The sequence below is a fragment of the Anoplophora glabripennis genome, unplaced genomic scaffold (assembly GCF_000390285.2).
Source record: "Anoplophora glabripennis isolate ALB-LARVAE unplaced genomic scaffold, Agla_2.0 scaffold1609, whole genome shotgun sequence".
In the NCBI taxonomy this organism is placed as follows: Eukaryota; Metazoa; Arthropoda; class Insecta; order Coleoptera; family Cerambycidae; genus Anoplophora; species Anoplophora glabripennis.
In genome coordinates this window covers 1-15,853 of record NW_019417696.1, presented here as the reverse complement: position 1 = coordinate 15,853, position 15,853 = coordinate 1, and the positions used below count along the sequence as shown (strand labels likewise).

The window sequence follows — 15,853 nt, the reverse complement described above, 5'->3', positions numbered from 1 at the left end:
GTAATCATAAGATAATGACTAGGACAGTATGGGAATGCCATGAAGCACTGGTTGTGGCCTCGGCCGCTAACAGCATATCTGTATGCTGGGTAAAGGGACACGAGCAGTGCTATGGCAATAAAGAAGCTGACAAGCTAGCCAGGAGCGCATCGGGCCTCAACATTTTTGGACCCGGCCCCTCCAGTGTGCTTCCGTTGTCGGCACTTGTTGGAATTATCAAGGAAGACACCCACAAAGAATTTATGAAACGGTGGGATGAAACAATCAGCTGTCACTTTGCTAAGGAGTTCTTAGTGTATCCTAGCAAAGACACAGCCAAAAAATACCTGGCTGTGTCTAGGTCAAATCTTCGCCTGGTGACAGGTATTCAAACTGGACACTGTTGGCTAAGGAAACACCTTTACAATATGGGGAAGTGTGAAGCACCTCTTTGTAGGGGCTGTGAACAGGAAGACGAGACGGTGTTGCACTTACTATGTGAATGCACTGCCGTCTCGTCAACAAGAGAGTACATGTTGGGAGAGCGCTGGCCTATATTAGAGAGACCCCCCTGAGCAACGTCACCACCTTTTCACTGTAATAGGCTCGTTGGCGGCTCAGGTGGATTGATCTCTCTAATGGGAGGATGTACAAGGGGCCCAATGGGGCCTAAGTGCTGTAGCTTTGCTACCCTCCCCACAATTCCAGACTCCAGACAGGCCACAAAATGAATTTTAACGGTGTCACAGTTTTGGACAGTGAAATAAATTATAATAAGCGTGTTTTTCTGGAAATGAATTTTCTAATGCTCTGAATAAAAAGTCAGATATTAATAATTTGAATTGTATTTATAATTTTTTATTACATTTTAATAAATATAGAAATTTACCAATGTCGTTTTCAAATTTGGAGTGAATTGCCGCCTCCGTTTTAAGTTGGTACTGTGGTTGGCAATGCTAATTGTCTCTGTATGTTGTTCTTTAACCTCATTGGCTGTTACTAGTTTGAATCGGTCGATAGCCGCACGGTTTAAGGCGTCATACTTAAATCGATGTGTGCTATCTGCTCGGGTTTCGAATCCCGCGGCCGGTAGACCGTAGATTAGCTATGATTGTACGGAGGATTGGCACCCTCTGCGCAGGCATGGTAGGGTGGAAGAATGTTGGCTTGGGTCAATGTGAGAGATTGACACCGGTTAACATTTGACCACCCCCCTAATTAATGAGGTTTTACAGGTTTCCCTCTTTCCTGCACTGAATGGTGGTTAGGGCCTACCAACATAAGTCGTTCCTAGACGCAAATGCGACCTGCTTAATAATAAATGCCGCCTCCTCTCCCGCACAATTCTCCGACTTCTGGGCTAATTCTCGTAGTTAGAATGAGGAGTAGAGATATTATTATTATAATATTAGTAGATTGTTTTCAAAAAAACTTGTTCTGATAAAGATACAAAAAATAGTTCACATTTCAAAGGTATGGCTCCTTTTTACTGTATTAGTTGTTACATGTTAAAAATTGACTGAAAAATTGTTTTTTTTTAAATGTTGACTATAGTTACAATTGTTTTTAATCTAGTGAAGTTCATAAAATTTTAACAACAATGTTCTTGTATCCCTCTTTTTTGATTTTGGTTTTATGATGGTTTTTATATTATAATCTCACGTTTGTAAGTATATAATAAGCTTTTATAACTTATTATTCTAAGCATTTTTGTCATTTTTATAGATGTTTTGAGAAAGGAAATAAACATTTCCGAAAGCTTGACAACAACATAGTGTTCTTATTATATTAGCCCTTAGCACTGTTGATTGCAATCCCAAATACATCACTGGCTTTTTTCTTAACTAGTCAGTTAAGACTATTCCTGCTNTAATCACAAAAAAATAATTTATTATTTCCGAGATATTAAGGTTTCAATTATTACTTACCCCTGTAAACCATATTAATAAGAAAATATATATTTTCAAGTTAAATAATTGTAAATGTTGAAATAATGATACATTTACTTGTTTAATGCAGGTATATATATCCTGATAGCCTAACCCTTCCACTATAAAAAGTAGGAGGGTAAATAAGATAGAGGAGGTACTGGAGAAATATGGTCGGGTAAGGTATATATACATATATGAGATTTATTTGAACTCAGTTATAACATTCATTTACATTCAACATGGATCTGCAAAAGTTGAACAAGGCAACTTCATATAAAGAACTGAAGAATATTAAAGATTTACATATACATCAAAAGTATAAAATAGTGAAGCTGAGGTTTAGTAAAACCAAATTTGGTGACGGTGTTGTGGCCGAAACTGAAGATTTTACCTGCTACTTACCAAGAAGATTTTACATACATTTTGAAAAGGAAGGTATTGAAAACTTTAACGATGCTTTTAGAAGTCGACCTGTATATATGGTTAGTAAAGGAAAAATTGGTACAACAACGAACATTATGTTTATCCAAGACGATGCATGAAAATGGATTCTTAAAATGATTATAAATATTTGATAACGTTGAAAAATTTTATAAAAGTTATAATGGTTGCCACGTCTGATTTGTATTTATTTTTATTTTTAAAGAAGCCAGTGTGAGATACGGATGAGTAGGGGGGATCCCTATCCAAACATTTTGTTTCAATTTTCGAATTTAGCGAATTTTGCTAAAAGTAAGTTGGATGGCTAGTTTGATTTTTTGGGGGGAATTGAGGGTGTGTGGGGGAGAGTCCATAAATTTTTCTTTTTATCATTTTCGTATTCAGCGGAAAATTTTATTAAAGAGGTTGGCACGTCAGAATTGTTTTTTATAATTTTCGGAAAATTTTACTAAAGAAGGGTAGGTTCAGGTCTCAAAAACACAGGATTTTTTTTTGTCGGCCTGTGTAGTCAGACCGTTATTCTGGCCTGGCCAGTAGTAACCAAGCGTCAATTCGCTTCTGATTTTCGCTCCAGTCAGAGCTCTAACAGAGTTCACTGCTTGTAGTCCAAGCATTCCGTCACGGATTAATGTTAAATTTGCAGAAATTATTACCTGGACAAAAAATATGACCGTATAGAAAATTAAATTTTAAATTGAGTTTCTTGTTCTTTAAACTCGATCCAAAATGGCGAACATGGTAAAAAAAATCTCAGTTGCAAAAAAACGGTTTTTCTAAAATAATTTTGTTTAAATAAAAAAATTATATCGGCTCCAGAAGGTCGTAGAAAATTTTTTTTTTTTAATTCGTGAAAAAATATAGCAGTTTATTTCTTTAAAAGTCATTTTCATAAAATAAAAATTGAAATAGTTATTTGAAAAAAACATACCCAAAAAAAGTGCAACATTTTCAGTCTTTTTTTATCCTTAAAATTAATAAAATCGTCAACATTTTTTAACAGCATGATAATATAACTCTTTACGAAGAAAATAAACCGAAAATCGTTTTGTCTACAATGTCTTATATTCCATGTGAATGTTTTGCAATAGTTACAAAATAAAAATATTTGTATTGAATGAACAATTGTTTATTCTACCCCGTACATATACTATAAAATAAATCCTTTATACTATATTTTCTGTTCCAAGTAAATGATGTAGTGAATGTTTTGTCATAGTTTTTCTCCTGAAACTTGTAAACAATTTTTATCGAGCCTTGTAATACACTGAATCTGAAGACAAATAATTTTGAACATTTAATAACTGAATAATCCAAAGCTTATCTAATAACATGGATGATATGTGCAAAGATGTCTGCAATAAAACATGACAACAGATATAAAAGTTGATCAAACCAACAAGGTTTTAGGTACTGAAATCTATGAAAATATCTACTTTTTTGTAAATACACATCCACATGTAAGTAATCTTATATACTTTCAGAGTTATACATATAAAACTGTTTATTTTTATTTGTAAATATGTGAAAATTTTGATAAAATGTAGGGTTAGGATAGCTGAAAACGCATGTTTTACAAACGCGTAAATAATTATTTTATTTAAGCAAAATTTAAATAGTAATGAATATACATCAAGGATTTTATTTGTGTGTTTATGTTCCACACACAAATTTGTTTATTTCTCAGCCAGGAATTCAACCATCTTGCACATGACTAGCGTATTGCGTTTAGAATTTAAAAAATATAAAACACTACAACAAAAAACACCATGAATATTCTAGCAACGTTATTTAGGTAATATTTGTTTTTAATTTAATTTTTAATATTTGAAATGTAAACTATAATCAATTGCATTAATATTTTATGATGGTCAAAAAAACACTACTTCTTTTAATATGGTTTATTTAATTACTATGTAGCATATATTTTTATTTTAATGTTCACAAGAAAATATATTTGCAATAAAAATATTTTTTATTTTACTTGTAGTCAAAAACTAGGTAATCACAAATATAATGTTTTATTATTTCATAGATATTTAGGTTTCAATTGGTAAAGAAAACAAATGAATAAATGATAATACTATATTTAGATATATTTTTTAAACTACAACACTACAAATATAAGATATATTTTTTACACTAGAACACTACAAGATATATAAATTTATAAGTAATATATAAAAAAGAAGATAAAAAGCAGCTGTAATTTAATAAAATTAATAATAATAAAATATTTTTATATTTAATTAAATTTCATTAAATTTTGCAGCGATGGCCTCATATTTTCTCTTCGTCTCATTGGCAGACCTCTCCTTCCTGCGCATCAAGGAGCCGGATCTGTTCCCTGAGGGTCTCTCTGTGAACCCTCAGTGACTTCTTTTCCCCCTTGATGCGGAATATGAGGTCTTCACTGCTTTTAATCTTCTTTCCATTGTTCATTTTTCCGTCCACTCGCTGACGGAATTCCGCCCTCAGCTGTAACTCTTCATTTATAATTTCCAACCAATCCTCGGAATCGTCAGAGGTGGTGGATGACGAAGAGGTGGAGAGCGTCGGCGACAGCGATCGGACGGATGAAGAAGGCCTTATATTCTTCCTTGCCAGATGCATATTTTTGCTTCTGCAACAAAAACTAACACATAATAATTTATACATTTCTCCAGGATGTTTTCAGATTTTTTTAAATTTATTTTTTGAATATTTACCTGGAAGGAAGTGCTGGAGCTTCGTGAGATGGCGGTGGATTTTGGAAATCATCATCATCATCATCCTGTAGAATTTTTCTCTTAGCCGCCTTGGATGAGCTTGGCACCGAAGCGTCCATATCTATTATGATATCGATGGCCAAGTTGAGTTGTTCATCGGATATTCTGTAAGAAAAAAAACGAAAAAACGGTTTTAAAAAAACGTTGAAAAACATTAGAAAAAACTTACGCTTCATTTATGGCGGCGTCGATTGCAGGACCACTTTCATCACACATCTCTTGCAGCTCCAGACGTGCCTCTTCAGATAAAGATGAGCACATAATGAGAATATAAAACTGACGTTAGTACAAGACCATCTTGTTGTTTACTCAGCTTGTAGAAGACTGAATAATATTTAACGAATTCAGTAAGCTTATATATCAAATTGTTGCAACTTACACAGTAATACGAACATGCGGTGAATTCCGTTGAACTGTACAGGTCACTTTGCTACCTTCTCGTTTCGCTGAGGGTTGATGTACTTACCCTGATCTTAAAGGAAAAAAAGGGTCCAAGTTGGAAGTGCAAAACCCTAAGCTAGCGTTCAGCCGGAGCTGGTCGTGCGGTCATTCTTTAAGAGGACCATTTAGTTTAAGGGCGCCAGTAACCATTTACCCTAGGGTTCTAAGCTACTCAATATTCGGTTACTAAATATTGAGTTCAAAGATAATGTTGACCCAAAATAGCTTATTTAGCAACTAGTAGCAACACCTAATTCACTTATATATGCTCAATTCACTAAATTAATAGTACGAAATAGTTCAGTTACTAATATTTATTAACATTATTACGTTCAAATCACAATTAAAATATCTAAGTCGACGATATCTATTAAATAAATAATTATAAATAATTGAGAATAAATCTCAATTGGGAGACCGCTCGTGATCACGATAGGTGGACAATTGTTATATCTAAGTGCACAAAGAAGGTTCTGAATATGCACATACCTTATATAGGTATTTTATATTATTACACAAAATTATTAAAGAAAGGAAAAAATATATACATATATAGATCAGCTGTTAATTGGTGCAATTAATAGGAGTCAGATATAAATCTACCTCTACTTGCTTGCCTCGGTGCAAGAAACCAAAGGAATAAATTTAAAAATAAAGTAATAAGTTTTGCTTATCTGGAGACCCTGTAGTTGCAGATGCACCGGCACAATGAGCACGCCCAGTAGAAGACTCCGCCAAAATCTAGCTCTTACCCCGATGACACAATATAGATCCTTGTAGCAGTGATGTAAGACCAGCTGAGAGGCTGCCTCAAAGGTTGAATGTTAAGGGATGGAAGTTTGTCTCTCTACTGATAATAAGGGATGTCAGCCCGTGGTAAAAAGCCAGAGATGGAGAGTGGCTTATTTAGTATCCCAGTAATCATATAAGGCAAATTAAATATTACGGCCTGATTTTGCAATCGCCAAGGTGCACTAAGATCCAGCCAATGCTGCAATTGTATTCCACCAGAAGGTTCCAAGATACGTACTATCCAAAATGCATCAAAGGAACACAATTTTCACTCATTTTTCTGACACAAAATCCCCTTTTTGGGTAACACAAGCGTTAAGATATAGCAGAAAATATTCCACACTCGCACCTTAGCGATAGCCGTACCAAAACGTAAAAACCTATCTCCCCATTCCAAAACTGCCGTTACCCTTTTTTTGCGAGTCTCAATATTAAACGGCTTAGATTTGTAGCCAGAAAGGAAAGGTAATGAATGTTGCCTATAATTTAGGTCCATAAACATTATTAAACAGAATATATACCAGCTGTCCTTAAGTTTTAATTAAAATTCTCAATAAATTTAATTGAACCGTTACAACTTAACTCTTTGATGTCAGCTAAAATATTGTTACATAGTTATTCTTTGAGAATTGTAATCTGACACCATTTCCTGCTGAGTTAGCAAAAAATGTAATTTGACACAGTGCTTTGTAATTTGACCCCATTTCTTGCTGAGTAAGTAAAAAATGTAATTTGACATCGTGCTGTGTAATTTGACACAACAATTTGTAATATAACACCTTTGTTTTGAAATTTGACACAGTTTTTTGTAATTTGACAGCGTGCTGTGTAATTTGACACCACGATTTGTAATTTGACACCTTTATTTTGAAATTTGACACTATTTTGTAATTTGACACCGTGCTGTGTAAATTGACCCCATTTCCTGCTGAGTAAGCAAAAAATATAATTTGACACCGTGCTGTGTAATTTGACACCACGATTTGAAATTTGACACCTCTGTTTTGTAATTTGACGTGTTTTTTAATTTGACACCTTTGTTTTGAAATTTGACACCGTGTTTTGTAATTTGACACCGTCTTTTGTAATTTGACACCTTTGTTTTGAAATTTGACACCGTGTTTTGTAATTTGACACCGTGTTTTGTAATTTGACACCGTTCTGTGTAATTTGACACCACGATTTGTAGCTTGACACCTTTGTTTTGTAATTTGACACCGTGCTGTGTAATTTGACACCACGATATGTAATTTGACACCCTTGTTTTGTAATTTGATACCGTGCTGTGTAATTTGACACCTTTGTTTTGAAATTTGACACCGTGTTTTGTAATTTGACACCGTGTTTTGTAATTTGACACCTTTGTTTTGAAATTTGACACCGTGATTTGTAATTTGACACCTTTGTTTATATATATATATATATATATTTAAGTCACTTATTTTTTTATTGCATTTTTGGAAATTACTTATGTCCCAGAATTTGAAATGTAAGATCGCGACCTCTCATCCTTATGTAAAATTTTGAGCTACCCCCACTCCCGATTCCTTCTAGTTGCGAAATCAAATTTTATACCATCGTTCGAAAGCTTTCTCTTTCTTCTTTATAACAAAAAAGAAATCAACGTTAGTAGTGTATAAATGACAGAGCTATGCAGAGCATGAGGAATGAGGAGACCTTGACCCCAGACGACCGAAGGTCGTTGACCGTGGGGTCAAGGTCTCCTCATTCTTCATGCTCTGCACAGCTCTGTCATAGGCAGAAAGATCATTGACCTTTAGACTCTGTAACAGAACNACTTACTTCGTGTTGAGGATATTGCCGATCAACACTACTGAATCTCAGGTGCCGGAGGTCGGCCTTTTATAGCCGGTTTGTGACGTAGATTAACAGTTCGTCGGATGCTAGTACGCAGACCCACAATAAATACAGAGTTCCACGCTTACATTACTAACATATGAAAAGTTAATAGTTCATCGGATATTTAACGGATAAAATTAAGAAAGGTTCGTTACACTATAAACACATTGCGGTTACACAAACTGGAGTACTATACGATGGATAAGCGTGTCAGGATTGCGAAAATTCATTACAATTACGGAGAGTGTGTAGCTGAGATTGTGCGTAAATTACGTGAAATTTTTGGTAGAAGGAACGCCCCGAATGACATAACTATGAAGAGATTAGTTGCCAAATTTGAACAAACAAATCCGGTTGCAGACAATACAAAAAAGACCGGCTTCGTACTAGTCGTTCTATCAAAAATATTTCTGCTGTGGGTGATAGTGTGGCGGAAATGCTCGTAACCTCAGTGCGCCGCGCCGTCGGTTACTGCAATTAAACATTTCAAAAAGCAGAAAGCAGCGAATTTTAACAAAAGATCTGCATCCATTCAAGACTCAGCTAACCCAGGAATTGAAATCAGACGACCATTTATTGCTCCGGACATTTGTTGATTGGATGTTGGAGAATCATAAGTGGACGGTGATTTTGCTAAGAAAATCATCTTTAGCGACGAGGCGCGTTTCTATCTTCGTGGGTATGTGAACAAGCAAAACTAACGAACTTGGGACAAAGACAATCCTCGGATCATTCAAGAACGACGACTGTATGTATATCCAAAGAGTGACAGTGTGGTGTGGATTTTACGCTGGTGGGGTAATTGGTTCATTCTTTTTTTTTAATGAGGCTGGAAACGCGGTGACTGTCAACGGAGAACGATATCGAGTGATTGAACTTTTCGTGGCCTCATTTGGGTGTGATTCGAGCAGGATGCCATAAGGCACGTAACAGTGAAGTGAGTTGACCATCTCGATTTTGGATTAGTTTGGAGGGTAACTTAGTGTACTTAGTTACAGCACTTAGGCTGAATGCATTGGACTCCTTGTGCATGCTCGCAGCGAGAGATCAGCTCTTCTGGGCCGTCAACCAACCTATCAAGGAGAAAAAGGTGATGACGTTGCTCAGGGGAATCTCTCTGATGTAGACCATAGAAGACCACCGTTTTCCTAGCACGAATTCTCTCATTGACGAGACACCAGTGCACTCGCAGAGTACATGGAAAACTGTCTCGTCTTCCTGGTCACATCCTCTACAGATAGATGTTTCGCACTTTCTCATATTTTAGAGTTGTTTCTTTCCAACAGTGTCCGGTTTAAATACCCGTCACCAGGCGGAGGCTTACCTTGGACATAACCAGGTACTAACAAAGATAGTAAGACCAGATGCCCTCCTAACTAGCTTGTCAGCTTCTTTATTGCCATTACACCGATCGTGCCCCTTAATCCAGCATACAGATATGCTGTTGGTAGCTGAGGTGACCACCAGCGCTTGATCCCTTACCGACCTGGACATTATCTTCCGATTATACAAAATCAGTACTGACTGTCTACTATCTGTGTAGATTCTAATACTTTTGCCCGTTATCTGCCTGCGGGCAATTTCTTTAGCAGCTATGGTTGTACTTGCCAGTTCCGCTTGTATCACGGTGACACGCACATCCATAGGCCACTGATATCCGATGTGTAGTTTGTAGCTTTCGGAACGGATGTGGATCCTGTACCTTTTTCTCCTTTTTGATCCGTCAGTGAAGATGTTAATTACACCCTCACTGGCGGTCTCCTCCTCATTTTTGATTAGTACTGTGTAGGGTCCGTCAAACACAAACTGAGGAGAAATACTGTCAGTGCTGCAGAATAGGCATCTTCCTGACGGCCTCATTTCATAGGCGACACATGGCTTCCCCACATCCTACATTTGGTTTAATTGAACATCAACATTCTTACATACATACAAACATAGTTGTCAGCGTCACCTCTTTAGATAAATATCTAACGTTAGCAGATATAGCATCACTTTCATTGTCCCTTCTATGTCTATTAATACAACCAGGGTAGACTCATTGTTATCCAAGGATTTTTTGATCCTGCCTACCATAGGTGGAGGGCAGTCTCAGTAATCTCCCTGGGGTATATGCATGTTGTTTGGGATGTGACTGTCTATTTCTCAGTATATATCGCTCACACAATTTTTCCATCGTTTTCAGCAGGAACGAGGTCAGACTGATAAGTCGATATGCCTTTGAGGTTGTATAATCCAGTCTACCTGTTTTGGGGGTGAGTACGACGTCCACTACCTTGGAGACTTGGAGTTTTAGAGATATAATGGTGCGCAACCATTCCAGGTGTAGCATCAGTATATCCATGCCCCATTGCAAGAGGGTGCTACCTTCTCGTTTCGCTGAGGGTTGATGTACTTACCCTGATCTTAAAGGAAAAAAAAAGGGTCCAAGTTGGAAGTGCAAAACCCTAAGCTAGCCTTCAGCCGGAGCTGGTCGTGCGGTCATTCTTTAAGAGGACCATTTAGTTTAAGGGCGCCAGTAACCATTTACCCTAGGGTTCTAAGCTACTCAATATTCGGTTACTAAATATTGAGTTAAAAGATAATGTTGACCCAAAATAGCTTATTTAGCAACTAGTAGCAACACCTAACCGGTTATATTTTAATCAATTTACTAAATTAATAGTACGAAATAGTTCAGTTACTAATATTTATTAACATTATTACGTTCAAATCACAATTAAAATATCTAAGTCGACGATACCTATTAAATAAATAATTATAAATAATTGAGAATAAATCTCAATTGGGAGACCGCTCGTGATCACGATAGGTGGACAATTGTTATATCTAAGTGCACAAAGAAGGTTCTGAATATGCACATACCTTATATAGGTATTTTATATTATTACACAAAATTATTAAAGAAAGGAAAAAATATATACATATATAGATCAGCTGTTAATTGGTGCAATTAATAGGAGTCAGATATAAATCTACCTCTACTTGCTTGCCTCGGTGCAAGAAACCAAAGGAATAAATTTAAAAATAAAGTAATAAGTTTTGCTTATCTGGAGACCCTGCAGTTGCAGATGCACCGGCACAATGAGCACGCCCAGTAGAAGACTCCGCCAAAATCTAGCTCGTACCCCGATGACACAATATAGATCCTTGTAGCAGTGATGTAAGACCAGCTGAGAGGCTGCCTCAAAGGTTGAATGTCAAGGGATGGAAGTTTGTCTCTCTACTGATAATAAGGGATGTCAGCCCGTGGTAAAAAGCCAGAGATGGAGAGTGGCTTATTTAGTATCCCAGTAATCATATAAGGGAAATTAAATATTACGGCCTGATTTTGCAATCGCCAAGGTGCACTAAGATCCAGCCAATGCTGCAATTGTATTCCACCTGAACGTTCCAAGATACGTACTATCCAAAATGCATCAAAGGAACACAATTTTCACTCAATTTCCTGACACAAAATCCCCTTTTTGGGTAACACAAGCGTTAAGATATAGCAGAAAATATTCCACACTCGCACCTTAGCGATAGCCGTACGCAAACGTAAAAACCTATCTCCCCAATCCAAAAACTGCCGTTACCTTTTTTGCGAGTCTCAATATTAAACGGCTTAGATTTGTAGCCAGAAAAGAAAGGTAATGAATGTTGCCTATGGTTTAGGTCCATAAACATTATTAAACAGAATATATACCAGCTGTCCTTAAGTTTTAATTAAAATTAAAGGGATATATGCTGTCAATGCCTGGCGACTTGAAGGGTGGAAAGGTTTGTCCTGCCCGTCTTCGGTTACGGTCTGGTTGGCAATTTGCCAATCCATTACCGTAAGTAAATTCTCAATTTTGTCTGGCCATTCCTCTCGATCTGTTGATGCGGATCCCGAAAAATGGGTTCGCATCAGCAGCTCCAGACTCTCATTTAGATTGGTGGTTCTCTTTCGATTCTCTCTAATTGGAAGACCCAAATCGTGGTATTTCTCTTTTGCAAGGACTTTGTATAGCCAGCAGCCTGTGGGTAATCTTTAATTTCCTCACAGTACGCTCTCCAAGCATCCGGTCTTTTCGGATTCTTGAAAAGTCCAGTCTGACTTGGCCACCAACGTCATGCGATCTTACGCCATTTGACTTTTTCCTGTGGGGATTCATAAAGTCCAAAGTTTATTCTGCTCAAATTAATATCATTCCCGAATTAAAGGCAAAAATTCGGAGAGTTATCAACGAAATTCAGCCGCAGGTATGCAAAAGCGCGATACAGAATTTTCTTAAAAGAAGTCGGGTAGCCAAATGAGTCGCGGGGCGCATCTGTCTTATATCCCCTTTCATATTTAATGGCAATATCTACCCTTTAAAAATAGGTAAATTTTTTTTTCTCATATGACATTCTCTTTTGGGACACTTTATTAACAACCATGCATTTTGTTTGTGGGCTTTCGATATAGTGTGTAATTTTGTATTTGATAATTTTGGATCTGATAACATCTTTGTCATTAACAATAGTAAAAATCATTACTGGATGTTACATTGCTACATGTTCAGTATTCGGTATCTTTTATATGTACCTACTTAGCTTTAGTTTTAATTTAAGGAGGTATAAATTGTTTAAAATAATCCACGTTTCTATTTATTTATTAGCCCGGGAGCCAGCGACCGTTTTGAGTTAGTCATTTGGCAAAAGCTGAACATTTTCCTACGCTTCATTTGGTATCACTAGTAAGTAAATCGACCTCCAGCTCGCACAGTTCCGGGGGGTGTAGCTGCAGCAGCCTCCCAAACACGTAAAATAATAAAATAAAAAACTAATACCACAAAGGCTGAGACTTTGTCGACAAGTTAATTATGTTATAAACAAAAGAAAAAACACAATCAGCTGATGATGTAGTTCGAAATATGCTTCGTTTCCGAGATACAGTGTTTAAATTTAATTTTTTTATTTATTTTATATTAATTATTTCAAAAACTGTTAAAAGATATTGACTCGAAATTTGTAAAACACTTTGGAGGGATAAATGTGTAAATTTTGGGTTGATCCGAATATTTCTACTTGCACCAGTGGCGTTCGTGTGTGAATGCCACAACCTTTTTTAATAAACAAAAATGATACGCCACTGGCTTTTTCCCATTTTGATATTTTTTCATAAATCCGCCGCCATCAATTCTGAATGAAATTAGTCCCTTCAATTTTTTTCGTAGGATGTATTGTTTTGAGGGAAAAATAAAACAATATTTTATTACAAGTTGTGTATTTTTAATTTTTATTGATACATTATCTAGTAGGTTGCTGACAATATTTCTAAATAAAATGCAACCATCAAATTTCGAGTAAATATCTTTAAAACTATTTGAAATAATTAATAAAAATATATAAAAAATTAAAGTTTAAACACTGTATCTTTAAAACGAAGGATATTTCGACCTACGTTTATATGAATTTTTTTCACAAAATAACTTGCGCAGCCACCCCATAAAATATTTCGCACTTATTTACAAACAGCGTGTGATGAGGAAGAAATGGCAGGAATCGACATTGACTCCAGTGACCATGAGTTTGAGNTGAAAAGCTGAGGCATAACCCCCCACTCTAAAGTCAGCTGATTGGGTTTTTTCGTTTGTTTATAACATAATCAACATGTCGACAAAGTCTCAGCTTTTGCAGTATTAATTTTTTCTGATGACTATTTTTCGTGTTTGGGAGACTGCCGCAACTATACCCCCCGGAAGTGCGCGAGCTGGAGGTCGATTCTCTTACTAGTGACACCAAATGAAGCGTAGGAAAACTTTTCAGCTTTTGCTCTTTTGGTCTTCGAAAAAGGTCGCTGGCTCTCGGGCTAATACTATCATACACAGCAGAATATTTCGGTCTATTATTTCTAGTTCTTCTTTGTGTGTGTAAAAATCTAAAAATTTCAATTTGTTTGTGCCTCTATCTCTATGCATCTTTCCTCACTTCCATAATGAATGTGGTCTCTCTGCGTCATCGAGGACCAGGAAACCTGGTATATCGAAATCACGTCTTCTAATATCTAGCCAAACAGTACTTGTCCTACTCCATTCAACTTATCGAAGCTACACATTTTTCAGTAATTTTTTTCAACGTTTCCGGTAATAAATATATCATCAATTTCTCTGCTGTTATGTTTCAAGCTGTAAATTCTCGGTTAATATTACTATCACTTCCATATTAATTATGAGATTTATCCGTAATGTACAAAAATATTGACAGAAACAAACTGATGGCATTTTTTTAATGCTTCTCTGAACTTCATATTTTCACGTTGCCTTAATTTTTGTGATCGACAAAAGGGGATCGAACACGAAATATTTAGAATTTCATTTATTGTCAAGTAAATTCCTAGCAACAGATTCGAAATAAAATTTTATACAGATTGCAGCTACTTGTGATGAAATTTGCGCTCGTTAAATGAATATCCTTCGATGTTGTACAAAAATAAATAAATTCTCTCTCTGCGCATGGACATATTTCACTTATTTTGATATTTTTAATTTTTCATTATGTCGAAATAATATTATAAATAATATATTCGGACAATATAGTATTATTCCTTATTGAATGTCCCCTTCTTTTGTCCTCACTTAGATTGTCGAGTCGCGTTGTGGATACAGATCCTTTTCAGACTTGTATAATGGGATAAATAAAGCGTGCTTGCTTTATTTGGAATGGAAGAGGGAAAATCTGGAGTCGAAGAGACTAATTAATCACCAAATTTTGTTCAATTGGCAGCGCTTCCTACTGATCGGTTCGATTGATCAGCAATATGAAAAGGGCCTCAATATAACCGCAGGCAATTGAAGGGTCACAAATCAAAGAAAAGAGGCCAAGAAGTCGAGTTATATTCTGAATGTTATCACTTTTCTGACCAATTTGTTCTATTCTTTATATTTATATCTATAGAAATTACTAGAAGAAATAATTATTATTATTATAGAAGATAATTATTATAGTCTGTGCATGGAACATCTATACATAGACAAGTATTTAAAATGCATGAGTACCGTAACTTTTATTCCCAAAAATATAAGTACTTGAACCATTTGTTCTTTAAAAAAATGCATGCTTAGAAATATTTTATTATACTTCCAAACCGTCTCAATTAAGTCTTCTGGTCAGTATCGCAATTATTTCTATTTTCCTGGATTTAGGTATATTGATTGCTTCTCTGTAGTCTTGGCCAAACTGTTCCCCGCTTACAAGAATTTTGGTATTGTTACATCTTAACCAGCTAAATTATTCCATTATTGGAGACCGTAAAACGGATTTCTTAACACCGATATGGTTCCTATTGTAACCAACGAATTGAAAGATTAAACCTGTAAAGAAAATTTTTAATTCTGTTTAAGCATGAGTAAATTATTAAAATGAAATAGAATTTTAAACATGTCCCACTAGTACCGGAAAGTCTGATATCTAGGTGACATAGATAAAATTTTTTGTTCGATGTTGCCAGAATTTTCGAGATCTACAAATGAGTATTTTGAGTTATATATGGTGTTCCACTATTTCTAGCCAGACGCCAACTTTATTAATTTTTAAATAAAATCAAATATTTTTTATATTCATTGTACAGGATGATTTATTAGTCATGTCACTAATTTTAACAACGTCAGAAAGCATAAAACAGACAGAAAATCGAAA

At 35.7% G+C, this 15,853-nt stretch overlaps 1 protein-coding gene across 1 annotated transcript; it reads right to left on the bottom strand.

Moving 5' to 3' along the window:
• Positions 1-4,627: 4,627 nt before the first annotated feature.
• Positions 4,628-5,377, bottom strand: LOC108914794. Its single transcript, XM_018720682.1, has 3 exons — positions 5,286-5,377; positions 5,057-5,221; positions 4,628-4,971 (listed from the first exon to the last, which is right to left on the bottom strand). Exons 1-3 carry the CDS (start codon positions 5,375-5,377, stop codon positions 4,647-4,649), a joined length of 582 nt encoding a protein of 193 aa, XP_018576198.1. The 3' UTR covers positions 4,628-4,646.
• Positions 5,378-15,853: the final 10,476 nt, after the last annotated feature.

Excerpts from the sequence above, each read along its gene's own strand:
- LOC108914794 (XM_018720682.1), bottom strand. The coding sequence starts at position 5,377 with ATGTGCTCATCTTTATCTGAAGAGGCACGTCTGGAGCTGCAAGAGATG. Across the intron at positions 5,222-5,285 it reads GACGCCGCCATAAATGAAGC|AATATCCGATGAACAACTCA; the intron begins GTAAGTTTTTTC and ends TTTTTCTTACAG. Across the intron at positions 4,972-5,056 it reads GCTCCAGCACTTCCTTCCAG|AAGCAAAAATATGCATCTGG; the intron begins GTAAATATTCAA and ends TTTTTGTTGCAG.